General features: G+C 39.1%; 1 protein-coding gene across 14 annotated transcripts in view; it reads left to right on the forward strand.

Moving 5' to 3' along the window:
• WDFY3 (WD repeat and FYVE domain containing 3) overlaps positions 1-20,038 on the forward strand; it is a 149,051-nt gene that overhangs the window by 119,155 nt on the left and 9,858 nt on the right. For 12 of the 14 annotated variants that reach the window (XM_064416660.1, XM_064416659.1, XM_064416658.1 and 9 more), the window contains 23 exons: positions 414-647; positions 2,012-2,111; positions 2,779-2,939; positions 3,496-3,725; positions 4,567-4,676; positions 5,527-5,709; positions 6,618-6,775; positions 7,626-7,703; positions 8,439-8,666; positions 9,512-9,565; positions 11,383-11,551; positions 11,728-11,891; positions 12,656-12,804; positions 13,071-13,191; positions 13,557-13,642; positions 13,916-13,996; positions 14,402-14,456; positions 14,808-14,927; positions 15,606-15,723; positions 16,845-16,951; positions 17,460-17,613; positions 19,197-19,288; positions 19,622-19,834. In XM_064416660.1, coding sequence (XP_064272730.1) covers positions 414-647; positions 2,012-2,111; positions 2,779-2,939; positions 3,496-3,725; positions 4,567-4,676; positions 5,527-5,709; positions 6,618-6,775; positions 7,626-7,703; positions 8,439-8,666; positions 9,512-9,565; positions 11,383-11,551; positions 11,728-11,891; positions 12,656-12,804; positions 13,071-13,191; positions 13,557-13,642; positions 13,916-13,996; positions 14,402-14,456; positions 14,808-14,927; positions 15,606-15,723; positions 16,845-16,951; positions 17,460-17,613; positions 19,197-19,288; positions 19,622-19,834 — 3,165 coding nt within the window. The remainder of the gene's footprint in view (positions 1-413; positions 648-2,011; positions 2,112-2,778; positions 2,940-3,495; positions 3,726-4,566; positions 4,677-5,526; positions 5,710-6,617; positions 6,776-7,625; positions 7,704-8,438; positions 8,667-9,511; positions 9,566-11,382; positions 11,552-11,727; positions 11,892-12,655; positions 12,805-13,070; positions 13,192-13,556; positions 13,643-13,915; positions 13,997-14,401; positions 14,457-14,807; positions 14,928-15,605; positions 15,724-16,844; positions 16,952-17,459; positions 17,614-19,196; positions 19,289-19,621; positions 19,835-20,038) is intronic. The other 2 variants (XM_064416653.1, XM_064416655.1) reach the window with 1 other exon arrangement.

Below are 20,038 nucleotides of genomic sequence, written 5' to 3' on the forward strand. Positions count from 1 at the left end.
GGCTCAGTTCCTTTTTTGTTTTATGTTATGTAAGCTTGATGGCCTTTTTTAGTTGGCTTCTGTCTTGATTTTATTTTAACTGCTTTAGTTAATAACTTTTTCAAAACTTTTATTTTTCTTTTTTTTTTCTATTTTTTTTTCAATGAGAACATTTATTTTTGCCAAGTATCTAGAAATCATCCAATTCTGTTGGTCAGGGAGCATGAAATGTAACTCATGCCAGATCATCATTTGCCTTGAGAATCCAAAACTGGATGTTTCCATACTGGGGAATTGAACATCATAATTTTCTAAAAAGACTTAAGCAAAATGTGAAGTGAAATACCCTTAGAAAGACAAGCAAAGAATAGAGAAGTGAAGAAACTGCCATTAATTAGCTAATCTCTACAGTTTTAACGTGCTGGTTTTTACAGGTCACTGATCTTGATGATGAGGTTGGGTCCCCAGCTGAAGAGTTTAAAGCCTTTGCAGCTGATTCTGGCATGAACAGGAGCCAGTCGGAATACTGCAATGTGGGCACCAAGACCTACCTGACCAACCACCCTGCCAAGAAGTTTGTGTTTGACTTCATGCGTGTGATGATCATTGATAACCTTTGTCTCACACCAGCCAGCAAACAGACTCCACTGGTAGACCTTCTGCTAGAGGTAGAATTTCTTTGTGGTTTGTGTTTTAGTTTGGTTTTGTTATTTGAGTTTAGTTGTGACATCTGATTTTCCTAAAGTGTTTTCTCTTCTATTACCTTACAAAGTTAGGCTAGAGATGACCTGAGATTCAGTAGAAATGTCATGAAATAAGAGTGGGGAAAAAAAAAAGAAACACTAATGTTTCATAGAAAGTGGCTTGTTCGCCTTTCTTTAATGGCTTGAAAAACCAGCATAAGAAGCTTTCCTCGGGTTTTATTTTGTGGAGTATGATTCAGTAGTTAAACACCTTTCCAACCGTGACATCTGTATTGACTTTGTTGAAAATATAAAACCCCTGAGGAAATTAGGGTTTCTGTTCTGTTTGTATTAGATAAAAAGAAATTGTGCCATAGATGGTGTTAGTTAGATAAAAAGACGTATGGGGCCATGTACTATAAAACCTCACAAAATAACTGTGTTATCTTGCTGTAAGTCAACTTCTGAAGTTCATGACACTTGAAGAAAGCATTGTCCTGCTAATGGTGAGGCAAGGAGGTAAGGAGCTGAGTTACTGTTTAACTGCCTACACCTTCAGACAGTACTTCAAATATTCACTTCTTATTCACCTTGATCTACCTGTTAGTTACCTCACCTTACATGTTGCTGAGTCTCCCTGATTTTTTTTTTTTTTTGAAAGCAGCAGGAATTTTGGGCCATACCTGCATGCTTGTATATATTGTAACAAATTTCCTAGGGCAGTTGGGCACCTCTTTGCTGTCACAAAGCAAAAACAAATGAAATGTCAGAAGATGTCAGTTACCCACAGACACTGGGAGGCATATTTGAGATCATTTTCAAGTGGCTGCAGTTCTTCACAGCTCTTTTAACTTGTTATCACTTGTCAGTGTTACTTGCCATTAGCATAAATAGGGTTGGGTAGGTACACACTGCCAAACTTACTGTTATTTCTCTTTCTGCAACTTAAACGTTTGAGCTGTCCCATTTGCTCATTGTTTAGTGAAGGAGGTGACTTGTGTCAACTGAGGAAATCACAGGTTGAACATATGTTTGTAGTGGAGAGTTTCATGTACCTTTTCAGAATATGTTCTTTTCCAGTACCTGTAATGACAGAAGATAAATTTCCTGAATTTAAAAAGGAATAATGCCTGCTCTGCAAGACTGCATGCAGCCAGTATATACTCGCTGTGCATGCTTAGATTTTTGATAAAGCCAAAACTTTTTACTTGAGACAGAATGTTAAGAGAAAAAAAAAAGTAGTTCATGGGAGCTGAGAGAAAAGAAAATAATGTAGAACACCCTCCCTCTCCCACTCTTTTATTCAGAGATACTGATTATTGTAATATTATTTTAATATCTTCTTTTAGGCCTCTCCTGAAAGATCAACACGAACCCAGCAGAAGGAGTTTCAGACATATGTTTTGGATGGAGTGATGGACCACCTACTTGCAGCTGATGTTTTATTGGGTAATATAGCAAAGTTTAATAGTCAGTCTATTGATTTGGTCACCAGGTTTTGATTCTGTGACTTTTTCTTTTTTGGTGTTCTGTTTTGTTGCAATTTGATCATCTTAATTTTTTTCCCATTTGATGTGTAAATGGTGTTGACGTGCTTGCATGTTCCCTCCCTACCTTGATTGTGCCAAAGCTGTAAAATAGGTTATTCACAAAAACTACATGGCATAGAGGGCCCAGTCACATTTCATGGTGGCTTGCTAGACTTCCCAGGAGCTCTTGGGCTGCTCTAACTCCATCCCAGGTGTCATGAGAGACTGTATGCATTTCTGTTCAAACTTCCTTGTAAGGCTCCCCATTTCTTGCCAGGGCAGAAATTTAATAAATTTAATTTAATAAGACCCACAGTCTTTCTGTGGGTGCAGTGCATTAATAAAATTAATCCAGAATCGTGTTTTAAAAATCCAGAATAATTTTTTTTAAGATAAAAGTCCAGAGCCATGATTGCTTACATCAAAGGGAAAGACCTATTGTAGGGAATCCATGAGGTTTTGGCTTTCATTGACTGAATTTCTTTCTCTTTTATGGAAGTCTAGAAAGCATGAACTAATGTAAATGTATCTATGCAGATGGGGCTATTGGATAAATGTAGAAAACATTGGGGTTTTTTATTACCTAGGTGAAGATGCATCTCTGCCTATAACAAGTGGAGGAAGCTACCAAGTGCTGGTGAACAATGTGTTTTATTTTACACAGCGTGTGGTAGATAAGCTTTGGCAGGGCATGTTCAACAAAGAATCCAAGCTTCTTGTGGACTTCATAATCCAGCTCATTGCACAGGTAACAGGGCTGTTTGTTGTATTACCCTGGCTGAAAAACCATTTTTGCAGATTATGTGGAAATGCATGGAGCAATGTCACTAAACCAGCTGCTAGTGATATATGTTTGGGTCAGCACAGAAATATGCTTTTCTTTCTCAGGCTCGCTCTCTCTTTACAGAGCTTTCTTTGCACATCTTTCTGTGAAGAGCAGTTGTGTCAGAACTGCTCTCAGATCACATTATTTTTTAGAAATAGCCCAAAATAACAATTAAATTTGCCTCACATGAATTTTGAGAAGTTCCTTGAATTTACCTTGACATTTTTGGGAAACTTCCTCACACGCTTTTATTGGAAATTGTTAGAAGACTTACTGTTAAAAATCAGCAGCATCTTTATAGATGTTAAAATTCAAAGTGCTTAATCATTAATGTCATTTTAGTCCTTGAAATTGATGGAATTGACACAGTAAGGTGCTAATTCTGGAAAATGAGCTTGGGTCAGTTTAAGGGAAGATTGTGTGCCAGTAAAATGAGTTGGTGCTACTTTTGATCATGTTTTTTTTTACTTCCCATCAGTCAAAAAGAAGATCTCAGGGACTCTCGCTGGATGCCATTTATCACTGCCTGAACAGAACCATCCTCTATCAGTTCTCAAGAGCACACAAAACTGTTCCTCAGCAAGTGGCTCTCCTTGATTCCCTAAGGGTCCTTACTGTGAACAGGAACTTAATTTTGGGACCTGGAAATCACGATCAGGAGTTCATCAGCTGCCTAGCTCACTGCTTGATTAATCTGCATGTGGGAAGGTAAATATCTCAGGCAGAAATACATTCCACAGCCAGGGCAGGGAAGTACTAAAATGACCCTTTTTTACTCACCTTGCAAATAAGTCAGCAAATTTTGGAGGGCTGTTTATAATTTTCCAGCCAGTGGGTTGCAAGCAAGCTTAAGAAATTCATTTTGAGACAAAATTAGGTTTGAAGATCCTGGAAATGGAGAACATTTTTACCTCCTTTTGCAGAGGAATTTTAAATACTGACAAACGTGTTTATCCAACTATTTTGTTGTTAACCTTTTAAAAATCTATATGTTTTAAAGATAGAAGGAAACACTGGTGCTAGGTAATTAATAGTCAGAGGGTCCTGTCACTGGATTTACTGTCGGTTGAATAATTTCATACAAGTTCAATATCTTGGTATTTCTTCTGTATAGCATTGAGTAAGGCCAGTCATGCATTAAATCAGGTGTCTGTAAAAATGATGTAGACACCTACTTTCCTGCATTGCTGCAAATGCCAGCCTGGTGTTTTCATTTGGTCTTTCCAAGAAGATCCACAACTTGTCTTTCATCCAAAGATACTTAGTAACAGTCATCAAACCTCAGTGTTCTCTTTTTCTGGCCTTGTCTTCAAATATCACCATCTTCTGCTAGTGACACCAGTATCTGTGGCACATCATCTCTTCATAAACCTTCAGTTCAGCTTGTGACCACAAATTGTCAGAACTGAAATGGACAGAAGTTAAGATGCTTTGCTGTAGTAGTGTGTATTAATCTGTGTGAATCTGATACAAAATCAAATGCTTTATCTTGGCTTGGGTTTTTGTGTCTTTTTGTTCTGATGGTTGTTAATCCATTGTGTGTTTATAGTAATGTTGATGGGTTTGGATTGGAAGCAGAAGCCAGGATGACAACTTGGCACATTATGATCCCTTCTGATATAGAGCCAGATGGAGTCTACAGTCAAGATGTCAGTGAAGGTAATCTGAGAATGACAAAGCCACAGATGCTCATAATGCCACTTCTGTATTGTCATCACTAATCTTTTACCCCAGTGACTCGGGGCAGGGTCTTGTGGTATGTGTGTGTTACCCAGTAACTCTCCGGAGGGGTGTCAGGGCTGTGTATGTGTATAAAATTACATAAAAAATAGATGAAAAGACTCTTGGAAATACCAAGATAGACACATTGAGGATAAATTAATGTTTTGTTAAAATAGTGAGAGCTCTTCATTGTTTTCTGGACATGCTCCAAAATTAGAAATACAGTTTTATATGCACTGTTTTAAATGCAATAGAAGTGGCCCATTTTAAGATAAGAAATATATGGTATAAACTATACAGTTACTATTTTGTGGCATACTTACAATCTTTCACTCAAAGGAAATTTATGAACTAGCTATGGAGGAAAGCATTCAGTGATTCTTATATGTATGTATTTTATATTGATGCAGGTACTTAGGCACACATTATATGGAAAAATGCTGAAGCATAATGTATGTATAGAATTATATATATTTATAGACACAGACTCCTATAAGGTTTTTTCAATCTCATTTTGTTAATAGATGGGTGTGGGAGATGAGTCACAACTAATCAGAGCCAGTGTTTCAAATTCACAGAGAAAAACCTGCCACAATTAATTGTTAGGCTTTCTGATAGCATACATAATGGCAAAAAAAAAGTGCTCTGGCCAAAGGCATTTCACACATCATGCAAGGGGGGAGAAACTACAGTGTAATCACAGAAATTATTCATTTCACTACTGTAAAAATACCAATTCTACGAGTACTGTAGAGAGCTTGCTGTTTGTGATCTTGTACCTATGCAGGTCGCCAGCTTCTTTTAAAAGCCATAAACAGAGTGTGGACAGAGCTGATCCACAGTAAAAAACAGGTTTTGGAAGAAGTTTTCAAAGTGACACTACCTGTCAATGATCGTGGCCAAGTGGATATAACTGTTGCCAGACCTTTCATTGAGGAAGCGAGTTTAAAGTGTTGGCAGAATCATTTGGGTAAGTCCTGACTGAGGATTTGTCTGTCCTGAAGGGTGGATTTCCTCAGAATGAACTGTATGTACTGGATGTTTTAATATAGGCTTAACTTTTTCTGTAGCTGTAAATACTCTATAAACTGGCACTGTGTAACATGAATCCTTCAGAAATTGGACTATCAACAGGATATTCTTACACTCCAGTGCACAGGGCCCTCTGTGAGTCAGCAAATAGCATATTGTGGATTAAAATGGTAGAGGCATTGAGCTTCTCCCCATGAAGCCTTGGATTGTGGTGACCTCTATTACCATTCCCAGGATTAGATGTGCCAGGCAGGGAGGGAGATCGTCTTGAGCATATGTGGGTGCATCCTGCAAACTCTTAGTCTGGTGATGAGATGGGAAATGGGTGGCTGAGCAGTCCTTCTCTAGCAGCAGTGATGCTATGACTAATTCTTGGCTAGGAAATATGTTCAGCATAGGAAGCAGTTCTGCAGGAAAAGGACCTGGGAATCTGGTGGACAACGAGTTACGGACAAATTAGCTCTGCATCCGTGTAATAAAGATCAACTGATGCTTGACTGAATTAGCAAGAGTTTAGACAGCAGAAATTACAATTCCATAGATGTGACTCATTTGATGATTTCACAGTTCTGAAGTAACTGAGGTTAACCTGGATGTACAGAAAACGTATTTGTAAACCTGGAATACATGGTTTTGCAGTCTCTGGGTTTCTGTGTGTTTCTGGCTGATGTTTGCTCGGGTTTCCAATATCTCCCTGATGGCCAGTATATTTGCAGAAAGTGTTTGAGTACAGCTACACCCTTTTTGAAGCAACAGAAAAGGTCATTCAGTCTAAAAAAACAAGTATACTGGGTGGAGGGGGGAAAAAAGACTTCTAAAAAGTGCTCCCAACACTTTGTTTTTCAGCTCATGAGAAAAAATGCATCAGTAGAGGAGAGGCTTTGGTTCCAACCACACAGTCCAAACTTTCAAGAGTCAGCAGTGGATTTGGCCTCTCTAAACTAACTGGTTCCAGGAGAAACCGCAAGGAGAGTGGGCTGAGTAAACACAACCTCTCTACACAGGTATTTTCTGTCAAGAAATAACATGCAGACTAAAATCCAGCAATGTATGTTCAGGATTTATGGTAAATATCCCAATAGTACTTGCACAGTGTGAAGTATTATCTTGTGCTTGGTTTTCTTTCCCTTTTTTGACTATTCAGACTGGGCATCTTGCTTCTGTGTGTCTAATTTAGTAGGTCCATCTGCATATCTGTAACATTAAGCTAAGAGCCAGCCCTTCATTGTCAGTGAGACTGCTCAGCTGCTTCTGGTTCATGACTGTGGTAGTCTGGGTCTTAAGCTCAGTTTGCAATACTACACCGAAACGGAAGCTGTGATACAGATGTTGGGGTTTTTTCCCATTCTGTCCTCAAGATGGAAAGAGGGGTTTGAAAATTTTGTGGAAAAATATGTTGCTAGTTCTGCTTCTGAGCTGAAAAATTATTCAGTGGAATTGAGAAATTTATGAATTCTCAGTGGTCTCAGTCCTTTTCCTGGTGAGCAGGTATATAATGAAGGGGAAAGGGAAGAACTTAACAAACAGAGCTGACAGGAGCTGTTCCTGGTTGTATCAGGAGAGGAAGCAGTAAGTGAAAACAGAGATACCATGGGGCAAAGTGAGGAGGGGTGGGTGTCTTGAAGACTTCCAGCAAAGTAGGCACCATCCACAAAATATTACTGAAAAGGAAGAAGGGAAAAGCAGTGTTTCTCAGTGTCAACCTTCAGCTGTTTGGGAATGTTCTGAATGTTTATTTTAAGGAACTATTCTTTGTGAGCAAGTTTAGCAACGTGGTGTATTCCTAGGCTTTTCATTCAAACAAACTCTTGTTTATAAAGTCTTATTCTGTTTGTCACCTTGTTTTTGTCTTAGGAAATTTCCCAGTGGATGTTTACTCACATTGCAGTGGTTCGGGACCTGGTTGATATGCAGTATAAAGAATACCAGGAGGTATGGATGGCTTGCAGTGCTAATTATCTGACACTGATACTTAGGCCTGTTAGGTTATACCAATGCCATTTCTCAGTATGAGGCTTGTGAAATACTGGGCTCTCATAGGTGAAATGCTAGGGTGTTTACATACAGTTGTTATTTTTACAGGGTTTTTAGGTACAATCAAATAAACAAATGGCAACACTCATTTTGATCTGGTTGTAGATGAAAACTCCTGTAGCAATATCACATGTTAAGTGTGAATTTTTTAATGAAGCTTAAATTCCTTGTAAGTATAAAAAAAACCAAAACAGGGAACAAAAAGAGAGTGATTGGAAATACACTGTGTTTCTAAAACATTGTAGAAAAACTAAGAGGAAATGTGGAGAAGCATTGTCTAAATGCTACTTTCATAATAACACAAAGAAAATTTTATGATATCATGCAGTAATAGAAAGTGGCTGGTCTGTGCCTTCCAGAATGAAATTGTTCCACCCTGTGGTGTCTGCCAAACATTCCCAAAGACATTTCATTCAAACTGGTTGCTGAGCTACATGCTGTAAATCTTAAGAAATAACTTCTGAGAGAAACATGTCATTTAAAGCAATTTGTTTTAAAAAAAACCAGCCACCTAACTTTGCTTCATTGAACTTCTCTCTCCTGTGCAAATACGGCCAGGAAGTCCTCCTGTCTGGTCCCATTCTTAAGATCATTTTTCAAATTCCGTGCATTTACAAATGCCTTTGTGTTCAGCGTCAGCAGAACGCGCTGAAATACGTGACAGAGGAGTGGTCCCAAATCGAGTACGAGTTACTGCGCGAGCGAGGGCTCTGGGGGCCCCCCATCGGCTCCCACCTGGACAAGTGGATGCTGGAGATGACTGAGGGGCCCTGCAGGATGAGGAAAAAGATGGTGCGCAATGACATGTTTTATACTCAGTATCCCTACATGCCCGAGGCTGAGCAGGAAACAAACTTGCTGGTAAGTATTCAGGAGTTTAGGATGGCTGATTACACACACCCTGTTGCAAAATGCTTTTTTATTTTTTCTTTTTCTATTTTTTTGTTTTGTTTTTTTTTAAGATATTTTACTCTCTTGGTATGACCTGATATTCTTGTGTCTGTCCTAAATGGTTGGTAAAGTCCTGTTGTTCCTCATGATATATTTAGGGAAGGGACTGAGTCACTTGGCTCAAAACCAAGCAAATTTGGATATATTGCAATATAATGTGAGGTGTGCTGAGTGATCCTGCCAACAAACAGTGCTGGCATCTTCACAAGCCTCCAGAGACTGAAAGTTCCATTACTGTGTGAGGTTCAGTCTGGGTTCTTGTCCTTAATCTAGATAATGTGGAAAAAAACAGTGATCTGGGAAAAACAAAACAAAAAAAAAAAGGACAAAAGGGCCTTGGTTTGGGTGCACTTGTGAAATGTACCTTCATGAATCCATGAAGATGAAGGTGGGCTCTGGAGCAGAAATATTTGTGGCCTTCGAAAGCTTTGCAGTTAGTTCCTGTTAATTTTGGAACGCTGCTTATAAGAAAGGAAGCAGTCTTTATTATGTCTTTTTAAGCATGTGTGTATGCATGCAGGATTTTTTTCCCTCAAATTGTCTGAGTGTCAGAGTACTTTAAAAAAGCAGAGAAAACACTGAAGTCAGTCAATTTTAAACTACTAGATATTTTTGCCTGCTTGTGGTCTGACACACAGTAGCTGTAGTGACAGTCTAATTCACATGAAGTAGAGAACATGCCATCATACATTCTTCTCAAAAGTGTTCTTTCTCTGATGTAATTGATGCTTATGTAATTGATGCCCTGTTTCCAGTCTGACTTCTCAAACAGACTTCCTGAGACATCTGATGATACCATTCCTCAAAAGGTAAAGAAACAAGTACACTGACCGAAAGAATGTAAAATAAATACAACTTCTCCTGCATGTTAGGCAGTCTTAACAAGGCTTCTACGTTTGGCTTTCAACTTGCTCTTTCAGTAAACAATTCCAGACCTAAGGGTTTTTTTCAGTAATCACATTAGAAGATGTTACTGTGCTGTCCTCAACCTTCACCTAATAAAACTTTCTGTAGACCTTCCCCTCTTTGCTGCACACTAACAGGGCTGTGTTGGGCTGTGCTACCACTGTTCTCACTGTGTGGAGTGTTGTGGCTTTGGGACCTGAAACTGTTGGTCAGTGGAACACATTTAGTAATGGGCAACACATCGCTTGGAAGCACTTACTGGGAAAGTGTTTCCTTCTAAGAGAGGATCTCGGGAGCATTTTTTCTCCTTTTTGTCCATAATGGGCTTTAAAAGGCCGACTTTTGTTGAAGCCCATATTAATTTTGTCTTAGCTTACTCTTCTCCATTTTGCTATTAATAAAATGCACACATTTGCATAAAAAATATGAATCCCTTCTTGAAAATAACAGACATGCTTGGAAGTGGCTTCTCTGCAAGCATTTCAGTATTATGCCTTTCTCTGTTAATTCGAGCCACGGTCTTGCCCATCACTAAGTACAGTGTGTAATGTGCATTCACTCATTTTGAATTACCTTCTACAATTATCTAATTCATATAAATGCAAGTAATTCTATTATACAGGATATCTAATATAAATTGTTACTGTTTTCCTTCATTCCTTCACCTTACCAGTGCTATAAAGGATTTCTCTTTGTAGGTTATACACAAGTTGTTTCCACAAATGATTTAAGCATCATTGAAGTGGCAGTTTCATGCTGATAAGGAGTGAAGACTTGGTTAAACATAACTGAGCAAATTAAATTACAGTGCCTTAAATTTTTGATTTTTGGGAGCAGTCAATTTGACCTGAAAAATACATTTCTGTGTTGCTGATCTTAGTATCTTTATCATCCCGAGCATCAACTTGTAATAATGCTAGTTTGATCTCTATTCTGAATATTGCTTCCTTAATTAAGTGAGGAACATAAGAATTATCCTGTGATGGGCACTGGGACAAAGAGGAGGGAAACATCACACACAGAAAAAAACCCCAAGCCAAAACAACAAATGCTCAACAAAGCAAAAAACCCTCCACAAAAAAAAAAGACCAAAAACACCACACAAAGGTACAAACAGTGCTCAAATGTTTACTTCAGATACATGCATATTCTCATGCCAGTCTACTGCCCATAAGCCATCAGAAACTTTACTAAAAAAAGAAGCAACTAAATTAATGAAGAATTTTTGAGACTTAAAGCCAATCCCTGGGTGCTTTTAGTTTATACCAGCTTCCACATCGTTGTGTCTTCTTAAGGCAATTTTTTATTCAAATTACTGCCTGACTAAGAAGTCAGCTGGCTAACAAATAAACTGCTTATGTTGGTAGAGAGCAAAAAGATGATAAAATGGCCTTCTGAGCAATCAGTGTTAAGCACAAGAATCCCAGCCTTTTATGACAGTTCAAAACATACTGGCTATACCTATTCCTCATGTTCTAGTTTCATCTGCAGGCTTTTCTGCAACCCCATGTTTGCTTGAGTTGGCTCTATAGCTCCTTGCAGATTAGCCAACAGATCAGATCTCCTGAAGAGTCTCTGTTCCTGTCTGTGTTGGTACATGAGCACGCACAAAACACTCAGTGGGCATGCACTGTGCTGCACACCCTGTTCCTGAAAGACCTTCACTGAGGGACTGAGCGAGGAGTTGGCTGACCAAGGGATTTCTTCCATTATTCCCAAGAAACCTGCTCGCTACCGGAGAGCCATCAGCTATGACAGCAAGGAGTACTACATGCGCCTGGCCTCCGGGAACGCCGCGGTCTTCCAGGACGCCATCGAGGAGAACACAGTCGGTGAAACAGCTCAGCAGGAGCCAGAGCACGGGGAGGACACTATTGCAAGAGTCAAAGGTTAGATGGTTTGGTTTGTCATCCTCTCATGCATTTGCTTTAAGACAAGCATAAGTCCTGCAGGACTCTTGTTTTTCTCTCTTAGCATTGGGTCAGTAATTTGAAAGATTGTAGGTTTTGTGAAGTTAATTTTTTACGTCTCTTTGTGACGTTTATCTGTCTCTGTTCTTTTCCAGGCCTGGTGAAGCCTCCCCTGAAACGATCTCGCTCTGCTCCTGATGGAGGAGATGATGAGAGCCAGGACCAGTCACAGGATCAAATTGTTGAGGGGAGTTCAATTGATGAAGAGGAGAAGACTGACAATACAACTTTGCTTCGACTTCTTGAAGAAGGAGAGAAGGTACTGTTTCAAACACACTAAGAACTTAATGTATTGGAATTTCTTCATTATGTGTCCCAAACATGGATAAATATCCTATATATCTTCCTTGGTCTGTATATTTCATCAGCTTCTTCCTTAAAATGTGTACTTTGTGTGCCTGACCCTAAAAATGCTGTACTGGAAGCATTTTCTTTTTCTTTTTTTTTCCCTTTTGCCTGCAAGGGAAAAATCACCTCTCCTGAAATGAACGCTATTAGCTATCCCATGCTTTGTTTATTGTCCTGCCAACTTAATGATCAGGATAGGAAATAAACATTGAAAATATAAGCACTGAATTTGGCACACTGTTCCTAATTAACTGTTGCCTTCATTAGAATGGGAAACCTTGATAAGGGGTTTCCTATTTTATCCCCAAGATCAGTGGTGATTTACCATGCTGTATGTTTGGTGTTTCAGGCTTTGTCCACCTGAAATATACCATTAAATAGCATTGTGATCATGGCTGAGTAGGCTGCAGGTTCTAAAATATGTTCAGACAGTGTCGTGTAAGTGGATAAAACTGATAAAGAGATATATTTATATCATACCCAAGGAGACTTTATCCAACCTCCTCCCCAGTTACTAGTCACTGGCATTGGACCTGATGAAAGCAGAGAGAGACTGACAGGATTTTTGCTCTATGTGCAAGTGATACAGCAGTGTCTGGGACTTGTGTACCAGAGCAGTGGTCTGAGCCTGCGCTCCTCACCCTGCTTTCCCTAAGCCTCTGCTTTTCCTCCTAGATCCAGCACATGTACCGCTGTGCTCGGGTGCAAGGTCTGGACACCAGTGAGGGGCTGCTGCTTTTTGGGAAAGAGCACTTCTATGTCATTGATGGGTTTACCATGACAGCCACCAGGGAGATCCGGGACATCGAGACGCTGCCTCCAAAGTGAGTACATTTTTAGGGGGTTTCCTTTATCCTTAAAGGCTGAACAAGAAGTATTCAATGAGGTTTTTGAGGAGTCAGCTCTAAGATAATGTACAATGCAGGAAGACCTCAGGTGCTGAGCAATTTGTAGTATGATGTATTGTGAAAACATGCTATCAGCTGTTTCTGTAATTGGACTCTCATATGAAATTAATTGGATAATTCTTTTCCAAGAAGAAAATTTCTTTTTAATCACTTCTCTCGTGCCTGTTTATGTTCCTTTACAGGATGCATGAGCCAATCATACCTAGGGGAGCAAGGCAAGGTCCAAGTCAACTCAAAAGAACTTGCAGCATTTTTGCATATGAAGATATCAAGGAGGTGCATAAAAGGAGATACCTTTTGCAGGTAACTTGGACACCATATTTGGATAGGGGGAGGCATATTTGGAGTGTTGTGATGGTGTAATTTTTAGAAATGCAAATCAATACATAACTGAAGAATATTTGGAAAGAAAAGCTATTGACTGTGTTGAAACTGAAGCATTTAGGTTGGGCATCCTTGTTGGAACTTACCCAGATCTACTTTATTGGGCATGTTAGTCAATGTCAGTGGTCCCAAAATAAAACATGTGGTTGCACTGAGCTTCCAAGTCTGCTTCACCGTATAATTTAGTGCCACATGTAGCATGACTAAACTGGTCTGTGCCTGGCCTTCAGAGGTGACAAGAAAATAAGTTATTGTTGACATGGGTTTGTCCTCTTTGTTTTCAGCCAATTGCAATTGAAGTTTTCTCAGGAGATGGACGGAACTATCTTCTAGCTTTCCAGAAAGGGGTTAGAAACAAAGTTTATCAAAGGTAATGTTAAAATAAATTAGAGTATTTAACATGAATGTTTTCCAATACCTATGTGAAGGCTTTTTTGGTGCCTGCTAGCACCTTACTGCTGCAGGAAAGAGCCACTAGAAGGCACTACACGCCTTCAGAGAGAAGAAGCTCCTGCGATTTTGTTGGAGATGTTGTGGAGCTCCTGAAAAGGAAGTGTGTAACTGTACTAAATGGATGCTGCTGTTCAGGAGATGACATCCCGAGGGCAGAAACACTAATCATAATCTTTTAACTCTGCTGCAGGTTTTTGGCTGTGGTGCCCTCTCTGACTGACAGCTCTGAGTCGGTGTCTGGACAAAGACCAAACACCAGCGTAGAACAAGGGTAGGTGGTTCTGTTCCTCACAACCTCTGGGGCTCATCAGTTTCCAATAAATTATGTTTGCATTGCTATCGTGATTATCTGGATAATATCAGAATTAATGTTATCAGTATACTGATACATTCTGAAAGGTATTGGAGTGCTGAAGCCATCAGATTTATCCAAGTTGTTAAAAATATTTTACTCATCAGCCACCACTTGCACTGAATTGCATAATTAACATGCATAATTTTTACAGTGTGTGTTTAGAATTCTAAAAAAAGGTACTGCAAAAGCAAAAAGGAAAAGATACGTTCTTCTAATGGTTACAATTTACAATTTTTAATCTTGAAGTTTTGGGTTGTCTTGTGAAGATGTAACCCAGTTCTTGCTGCAAAGTCAAGAAATTCACTTTCTTCTTCCCACTAGGTCTGGCTTGCTTAGCACTTTAGTGGGAGAAAAATCTGTTACTCAAAGATGGGAAGTAAGTATGAAAATTCTGAGGTATTTTTTGTATTAAATTCCGCATTTTGTAGTGATACATAAATAATTAATACACATAAGTTGCACGCTCTTAATTCTAACAGGTGGAACGTACTGTTGTAGAAAGTGTATCTCAGCATTTAATTTTTAGTATTTCATGGTATTGCCATCAAATAGGAAGTGGTTCTACTGTTGAATTGCATGGGGAGGGCTGTAGTAAAGGTAGAGTGAGCACTCAATATTGAAGTAAGATTTTATGTTTGGGGAGGGCTGCACATTGACAGTCTGGCAAGTTGGCATTTGATTGTTGTAAAGTGAAAACTTTGCTGTGCTGTTATCTGTCTTCCTTAAGAGAGGAGAAATCAGTAACTTCCAGTACCTGATGCACTTGAACACTCTGGCTGGCAGATCCTATAATGACCTCATGCAGTACCCTGTCTTCCCCTGGATCCTCGCAGACTATGACTCAGAGGTAAATAAGACATCTTGTCAGCCTTGATTGTAATCTTGTACAAGTTGAAGATTTCTATTTTGTTTCTCCCACTTCTCAACAGGGAGGGTATTAGAGAATCTTGGCTGGGCTGATTTTACAGTTGTTGTTGGTCTGTGCACAGGTGAGGCTGGGATCCAGAGAGAGACATTTGCCCCTTTACCTTGCAGCAGTTCCTGTAAAAGCCTGCATTAGCTTTAAACTGTGTATCCTGAAGTATGCTAAGCCCACGGAGAAAGCATCCTTGTCCAGAAGACTGTGGTAGGGGCTATGAGATCTGGCCCCACGATGAAAGATTGTGCTTTTGAAACATCCTATTAATGTTTTTGTGGACAGCCATTGCCACCAACTAGACCATTACGTAAAATATTGTCAGGGGACTTGTTGAGTATTAGTGAAAAAATCAGGGGAAACTGGAGACAGGTTAAAAGGAGCAGGGCAAAAGTTGTGCAGAGCCCAGATGTGATTTCAGAAAAGCATGCTGGCTGTCTTGGATCAGACTGAAGGACTGTTTTAAGCATATCCAACATTGCACTTCCTGTGTGTGTAGAAAGCAGGGATAACAGCCTTAGGAGGAAGGTGGTGTTAACTGTGGTAATCAGCAGTTTTCAAAGGATGTGGTTTGGTTTTATAAAATCATTGTCTGATTGATTTTTAAAGGAACTGGATCTTACAAATCCCAAAACATTCAGAAACCTGGCCAAGCCCATGGGAGCTCAGACTGAGGACAGGTTAGCCCAGTACAAGAAGAGATACAAGGACTGGGAAGATCCCAATGGTGAGTAATAATCCATCCTGCAGAGAGAGCAGAGGAACGTGCACCTGTGTCATAGGAGGGACTCATGGATTTTTTTTATAGTGTGGGTGAAGAGATTTGGATATGGATGTGCAGAACTCTACCATGGTTTTTTTGGTGACTGCCCAACCAAGTCTAAATTAGAACAAATGGACATTGGCTTTCTTTCTGTGTTGTTTGTTTAAAATCTAAATGACATCTTTGTTTAGATGTAAAAACAAAAACAGAACAGTTGCACATTTAGATGACTTTAGTATTATATAAAGACTGGAATGGGCAGGCACATGAAGCACACAACCAGTTGTGTCCTCTAATACAGTTTGATTGCTGCTGCATGAAAAATAGTAGTACAAAGAATGCAAATGCTTCTGCATTAGCAGTATTCTTTTTCATTTCTAATCTTAAAGTGTGGTTTTTTGGCTAAGGAAACAGCAGCTTCTTGGCTAAAAAAGCCTCAGAATGAGATGCAATTAAGTTACCTAAGTCATGATTTTAGAGCTTCCTTATATATTGAAAATAAAACTTCTGTGTTTGGCAAGACAAGTTTTCTTGTGTGCTTTCATTGAAGATAGAGGCAGTGATGTTCTGTGTCAAACAGCAGTAAGTGGCAAAGACATTCATTTTTAGAAACAAATCACTATTTTCCAAGTGTGCTTGTGCAAACATTTTGCCATGAAATTAAGAAAGTAAAAGCTGTACAAAATCTATAGGCAACAGTTCTGATAAGTATTTCTGCCCAAGACTTTAAATCCATAGTAAAAAATAAGACCAAAAATTAAAAAAGGATCTTTTTGAAAATGTGTCTTCAGCAGAAATCACTGTAGTTGCACTGCAACATTTCAATTAGTTAAAATAAAAAATGAGTAACCATTCAGTACTGCTTTGCAGAGCCCTATTGAATTAGGGCCACTGCACTGCAGCCCAAACTCAAGGGACAAACCATAAAGCTTTCACACATCTGAGAATGAAAATCACAAATTCCAGTTCTGAATTTTTCCAAGGCCACAGAGTAATTAAAATGCAGTGTTATTTTTTTTCCATTAGTAATGACTCTGTCACCTAACTACCTTATTTCTCCTATGTTTATGATTTTTAATCTGCAGGGGAAACCCCAGCTTACCACTATGGGACTCACTATTCCTCAGCCATGATCGTGGCTTCCTATCTTGTCCGCATGGAGCCTTTCACTCAGATTTTCTTACGGTTACAGGTAAAAACTACATCACCTCACTTCAGGTTTCTTGTCTGCTGTGTATTTCAGACATCAATAGGAAATAAGTAGAAAAAACACCTTTTAGCAGAGTTCTTATTGCCTGGCAGGTTTTTGATGCATATTTTAAAAAGATGTGATAGAATTCACCTTTTTTTTTCCCCTTGTAGTTTGAACATTTTTCTAAATGTACACAAAACAAAGTAGCAGCAGACAAAAACCAGAATGAGTTTTATTGTGAAAAATATTTTGCTGTTTCTCTGAAAGAGACTAGATTTGAAATCAGACAGATGACTCTTTTCCTAAAATTCTGTATATCTGTATCTATATTTTCTCTTATCATGTACCTGAAAGTAATGCAGCTGATTAGACTGGCTGCATTAAAGAAAGAAATATGCTGTGTACTAGTGTCTTCATCTGGCAGAGGATGTTCTGATGTGCCTTCCTGGCAAGGCCTGCTGTGCTGGGGGATGCTGTGACAGTGACGTGCTGCTCTCTGTGCCCGCAGGGCGGTCACTTCGACCTGGCTGACCGCATGTTCCACAGCGTGCGCGAGGCCTGGTACTCTGCATCCAAGCACAACATGGCAGACGTGAAGGAGCTCATCCCAGAGTTCTTCTACCTCCCCGAGTTCCTGCTCAATTCCAACAATTTTGACCTAGGTAGGCAAAAAGAGCTTGGTAGCAGCGCGGTGGGTGGGAGAACAGAGCCAGACAGATTTCAGATACTTTCTCAAGCCGAGAGTGTTCATTGTAAGCAGTTTAATACAAAATGTCTTCTGAGAATTGCAGAACTAGTCCCTGAAAAGACTTTTGTTTGGAGGGTGTATTTTTGCGTTAAATTTTGGGCTTTTTACCAGTTCAAAATGCACAGATAATCACCTTTTACTTAGAGTTTCTCTGCTTTGCATTTTTCTCCATGTAACCTATTCCAAACACCTATGGTGTTTGCCATCTTTGTTGTTAATTTTTTTAAGCTTTTCAAAATCTGTTTGACAAATCTTCACTTTTAGAACTTCATTTGAAAATATTCCTAAAGGTTTTTTGAATTGTCACAGCACTTGTGACAGTGATTATTCAGCAGGAGTTGTGTAGGAGACCTGTTTGTTGGAGATGCATGTTACTTACTATATGTCACTCTTAACACTGGTATTAAGCTCTTATATTCTGAGCTCTGTGCTGTGAATCTATTACCAATAATAAAGACTAATCAAATCATAGGTTTTAATGGCCTGCAAGACTTTATTCAAAATATTGTAACAGATTGGAAGCACAACCTTACAAAAAAAGGAAGGAAAAACCCAAAGAACACTGCAAAACCTCTTCCATCTGTATTCTACACTAAAGAATATGGGTATTACTGAGAAAATGTTGAGCTCTTGTCCACCTATCTTTGTATCTGATAATTTTGGACTGTAACCACTGGAAATTCTTCACTGAGCTTTTGGACCAACAGTAGAAAAGGCTCTTTTAGGAACAATTGCCAAACACTGAGGTACTTTTGATTGTGGTAATTTGTAGCAATCCTGCTTCCCATCCTGCCAGGTGAAAAGAATGGAAGATTTGAAGTTTGGTGATGCAAGTAATGTTTCTGTTGGAGCATTGCACTTATTTTTTGTGTGCCCCTGTAAGCTGGAAATTTGTAGGTGTTCCTCTGAGTTAATAGGAATTGTCTCTTGACAACAAGTGACAGAACAAGAATATAACTGAGGAGTTTCACCAAATATATTTTTGTTGATCACAACATGCCACTGTTTGATGTCCAGAGTGAGAAGGGGGCTGTCCAGGACAGAGTGAATGTATTGTGCCCAGGCCACGGGCATATCAGGGGAGTTGGCAGTATCCTTGGGCATGGAGCTTGTGGGGGATACCAGTTAGCTCTGCACGTTAGGAAATGAGTATTTGGCTGCACATCACAGGAGTACAGGCTATTCTCAGGAGTAAAATGACATTTCATTCTGTGATAAAATGCTGTTTTCCTCTTCAGAAACCTTAGTGAGGAGTGTTTGGATTCTTTCTCCGGAAAGCAATTTTACATGAACAACCGAGGCAGAATTGTTCATGTTTTATTGCCTGACATTTAAAACCACAATAGTATTTTAAAGAAAAGACTGAAATAGCTTCCTTTATACGTACATGATATTAGAATTTTATTCTTTTTTTTTCACTTTTTTTTTCACCTTTGCTGTTGCAGTTCAGTTTCAGTGCTTCTGTGCAAATTTTTTCCTTCTTTTTCTTTTTATTAGGTTGTAAACAAAATGGCACTAAACTTGGTGATGTAATACTCCCTCCATGGGCAAAAGGAGATCCTCGTGAGTTTATCAGAGTCCATCGGGAGGTAATTTAAATTTTAATGGTGACAGTAGAATGTCTGTTGGGACTTTCCACTGCACATTAATCTAAGCTCAATTTGTGCAGTCACAGGCCAGTCTGTGAGCTCAGGGTTGGTGTCTGATTGTTGCCAAGGTCTGTGGAACCAGCATTTCCTCTCCTTCCTTTTTGGTTACAGAGTACTTTGAGGCAAGACTTGCTTCAATGAAAAGCTTTGTCAAAATGTAACAAAAATATTACATTTTGTTAATATTTTTCTGCATTTTTCCTTGTGGCAAGTGTAGTAAACTCAACCAATGAGCAATTTGTCTCATTTTAATGCATGCCTTCTGAATTTCAGGCTCTGGAATGTGACTTTGTGAGTGCTCACCTGCATGAGTGGATTGACTTGATCTTTGGCTATAAACAGCAAGGTCCTGCTGCAGTAGAAGCTGTAAATGTCTTTCACCATCTCTTCTATGAGGGACAAGTGGACATATATAACATCAATGATCCTTTAAAAGAGACAGCTACTATAGGATTCATTAATAACTTTGGACAGATACCAAAGCAGGTATACCCTTCACAGAATTCTTATTTTCCAGTTAACACTCAAATTGAAATGTGTTAATATAAAACAGGAAGGTGAAACTTTGTGGGAGTGTTTATTCATAAATATTCTTCCAGTCATATGAAATAATTTATGTTTCCATCACAAATTACACAAAGATCAACTTTGGACTTTACTTGTGAGATTAGAAATGTCTTTTTTTCTCCT

Source organism: Passer domesticus, chromosome 4 (genome assembly GCF_036417665.1).
Source record: "Passer domesticus isolate bPasDom1 chromosome 4, bPasDom1.hap1, whole genome shotgun sequence".
In the NCBI taxonomy this organism is placed as follows: domain Eukaryota; kingdom Metazoa; phylum Chordata; class Aves; order Passeriformes; family Passeridae; genus Passer; species Passer domesticus.